This window comes from Pinus tabuliformis, chromosome 3_2 (assembly GCF_031772625.1).
Source record: "Pinus tabuliformis cultivar Carrire ecotype Pingquan chromosome 3_2, CPIR1, whole genome shotgun sequence".
Lineage (NCBI taxonomy): Eukaryota > Viridiplantae > Streptophyta > Pinopsida > Pinales > Pinaceae > Pinus > Pinus tabuliformis.
In genome coordinates this window covers 912,684,137-912,687,841 of record NC_142302.1, presented here as the reverse complement: position 1 = coordinate 912,687,841, position 3,705 = coordinate 912,684,137, and the positions used below count along the sequence as shown (strand labels likewise).

The 3,705-nt window shown below is 30.3% G+C and overlaps 1 protein-coding gene across 1 annotated transcript; it reads right to left on the bottom strand.

The window, feature by feature from the left end:
* Nucleotides 1-416: 416 nt before the first annotated feature.
* Nucleotides 417-2,344, bottom strand: LOC149183594 (KDEL-tailed cysteine endopeptidase CEP2-like). The gene is made up of 4 exons (XM_089415001.1): nucleotides 1,912-2,344; nucleotides 1,302-1,513; nucleotides 744-881; nucleotides 417-638 (listed from the first exon to the last, which is right to left on the bottom strand). The coding sequence occupies exons 1-4, from the start codon at nucleotides 2,342-2,344 to the stop codon at nucleotides 417-419; spliced, it is 1,005 nt and encodes a 334-aa protein (XP_089271127.1).
* Nucleotides 2,345-3,705: the final 1,361 nt, after the last annotated feature.

Sequence of the window (3,705 nt, the reverse complement as noted above, 5' to 3'; positions counted from 1 at the left end):
TTTGTCATAAAATTATAAATATATTTTTAAATGAATTGAAAATAAAACAAAATAACAAAAAAATACATAAATGAAATATAGAGCTAAATTAATTTGTTTTTGAAAATAAATCTAAATTTAGAACTGACATGAATAGTTTTCATCATTTTATTCTTTTCATATTTCCATTTAAAATTTACAAAAACACAACAAAATTTCTAATTAAAATTATTTTAATATATTACCAATAATGCAATACAATAATATAAGTGAAGTATTAAACTTCTACAAAATAGATTAAGAATTTATTTTACCTATGCTTAATAAAATAAAGGGTAAATTTTCACACTATTGTATAATAATTTGCCAAACTTTTGTCAAGCCAATTGCTATCATTATTTGATAATGTGATCAACATCTAATTCAATGCCAATGCATTAATTGTATGGGTACATGGCATCCAAGGCAATACCGCATTGTCCTCCTGGTTTTTTAACGTCTCGTTTAATTCTCATGTATCCATTTTCTCCCCATGTGGTTCCCCAAGAGTTTTTTATTATCCAATATTTTTGTGGGAACCAAAACTTTTTTTCCTTTCCATATCCAACCACTACAACTTCATGGTCAAGTTTTTCGCCACATTTACCATTATATACTCCCTGTTTAACAAACAAACAAAATTCTGTTAATTACACTTGCTAGATTATTCATTTCTTTCTTACTTTTTCTCAAAAAAGACAATATAAGGAATCATAACCACTTACACTCTTGTAATTCATAATATCTTTAATATTTTTAAACATTACTGCTACAGCTACAGGTTGAACAGATACTGCTTGTTTGAGATCAGCTTCAGTGGGAGGGACACGTCTAACACCCTTAATAGTTGGTCCTTGAGGAACCTATATCAAAACAAAACAAAACAATGATTTAATTGTCTTATAAATTAGATGAGGTTATTATTATAAATAGTATATTGTTAATTTCTTAATAAAATTTCCAAAATATTTTGTTTGCCTAATTATATAGAGTCTATACAATTTAATATTCTGAGTATCAAATATGGGTTAGTTGTGAAAACCTTTCATATAAACCATGAACAAAATGGCATGAAATGATTCTAATAATTCCAAAATTAAAATTATAAAACCAATCCAAATCCTAACCCATTTAAAATCCATCTCAACGGAGTCTAACTATACAAATCCTAACCCATTTACACTCCATCTCAACAGGATCCAACTATCTTCATGCACAAATCATTTAACTATCTTAATGCACAAATCCATCTTAGTATGTATCATTAAGCCTTATAATTGTACCCATTGTGCTTGGCACAGGCCCTGCTGAGCCTTGTAAGTATAGTAAATTTCTTCAGTTATGCCATAGTTTCTTGTTTTGACATAGTTGAAGGCATTGAGAGCGTTCCCTCCTTTGCAAGTGTTTCTTCCGCCAGTGCAGTCCAGCAACTGCTGCGGCGAGAGGGTCAACAACTTAGTTTTTTTTGCTACAGCTGCAAAGGCCCAACAACTTCCTGCAAGGCCAAAAAAATAGAAAATGATATTAGAAAATGATATTGGGTAAAATAGAAAATGATATTAGAAAATGATATTGGGTATCAAGAATATTGGCATGGCAATTTAGAAGAGAATATTGGGTATCAAGAATATTGGCATGGGTATCTCGTGTGGACTATGTTCGCCACACATTTCCGTTTCTAAATTCAAAAACTTACTCATCACCAGATCCCCTGGTCTGTCTTTCTATACAAATTTTTGCTTCCTCAAAAACATAAGATTTTCCAGTACTTCTATGTTCTGTCAATTGTATCTAAATGGAACCTGATCGCTGATCCTTAGCTACCATTTACCTAAAGTTTCTATCTAGTAATAGTAATATCTTAATTGAAATTATTTCTCTCATCATACATACCGCAATACCCTTGATTCTTCACAGGAGTTACTGCTCCCTCCGTTATCCAATTCACATCGTCTGGCAAGTTCTGGTACATGAATGATCCATTCTTCACACTACTGTCTCCACTGTCTCCGATATTCTTAAAGCAGGTCATGGCCACAGCGAATTCTTGGTCAGTCATATCTGCAAACTGATTCAATCCAAGTTGGTACGTAAGATTCTTCTTATTCACAGAGTCGATGTATTTCACAGTCTCTACAAATATTTTGAATCGCTCATCCGATGTATTTCTGGTTGAGCCGTGCTGAAGCACCCACTTATGATAAAGGAGTCGCAGACTTTCTTCAGACTCCAGGTCTTTGTCTGTGAATCCAGCAGGAGAGGCATTCACCGATAAAGCCCACAAGGCTGCCACGAACAGAAATAGAAACAGGGTCGCTCGTGCCATAACTAAAAAAACAATAACTCGTCGATATAATTCACAGAAATAATATGAATTGGTGGAGATAAAGCAGAAGGGGATCGTGTTATATAGCAACTCTGACCGATAATAATACAAATAATAATATCCCACATTCAAAAGGACTCTATTAAACTATTACTTAATTAATAGGACTTTAATGGAACATTGAAGTACCATGACTCACACATGATTATAAAATAGAATTAATCAAGGACTCCATTAAACTGGTTTAATTAATTAATTAATATGACTTTAATTAACTATTGAAGCACCAGTTTAATTAATTAATTAATATGACTTTAATTAACTATTGAAGCACCATGAGTCACACATGATTATAAAATAGAATTAATTAAAAACTACATTAAACTAGTTTAATTAATTAATATGATTTTAATTAACTATTGAAGCACCATGAGTCACACATGATTATAAAATAGAATTAATTCAGGACTCCATTAAACTAGTTTAATTAATTAATATGATTTTAATTAACTATTGAAGCACCATTTGTCACACATGATTATAAAATAGAATTAATTTAATTAATATTCTTAATTAGAAAAATTAACAAGAAGGGCACATGTTCGGTAATAACCAATGTGCTAATATGAGTAGAGTATGCATGCAAGTGTGTAAACAGATGATAACACTATTACAAAACTAGGAAATAACCTAATCATATATATGCAAAATGAATTGAGAATGTTGTTTTTCTCTAGTGATAGACATATATAAAAATCATATAAGTGATGCACATATATGTGATTAAGGAGATGACCTATAAAAAACACATATAAGTGATTCACATATAGGTGATTAGGGATATATTAATATTTATGAAGGATTATCTACATGTACATGCAAAGTAGATGTTATAGGTAATTAGTGTTTAGAAGTGAAGTAGGAATAGAGGTAAGAAGAGAAAGAATAGATAAAGTGGGGATAAATAAGTGTGTATGTGTGAAATAGAAAAGTTTTTGTGTAGGAGGACAAGAAGTTAGGCACATTGCAACAATAGTGCAAAGTTGATTTTAATGGGTCCCACCTGAAGGTAGATAGACAATGTATGTTTTTCTAAAAACTTCCTTTTCTGAGATGGAAGGATGTATCTTTTAGTAATAAAATAAAAGTAAATACATTTATGAAATAATTCTAAAGCTTATTTATTTTTTTGGATTTAGAAATCAAATATAATGTATATTGATATTATATTTGAAATATGGAATATATGTTAGTTTTAAAAGAAGTGGTTTTTGGTCAATAAAGTTGTTTATTAATGAGATTTTAATATAAATAATGATACTTAAAAAAACCATGAATCTCACATCTAAAATGTCAAACTA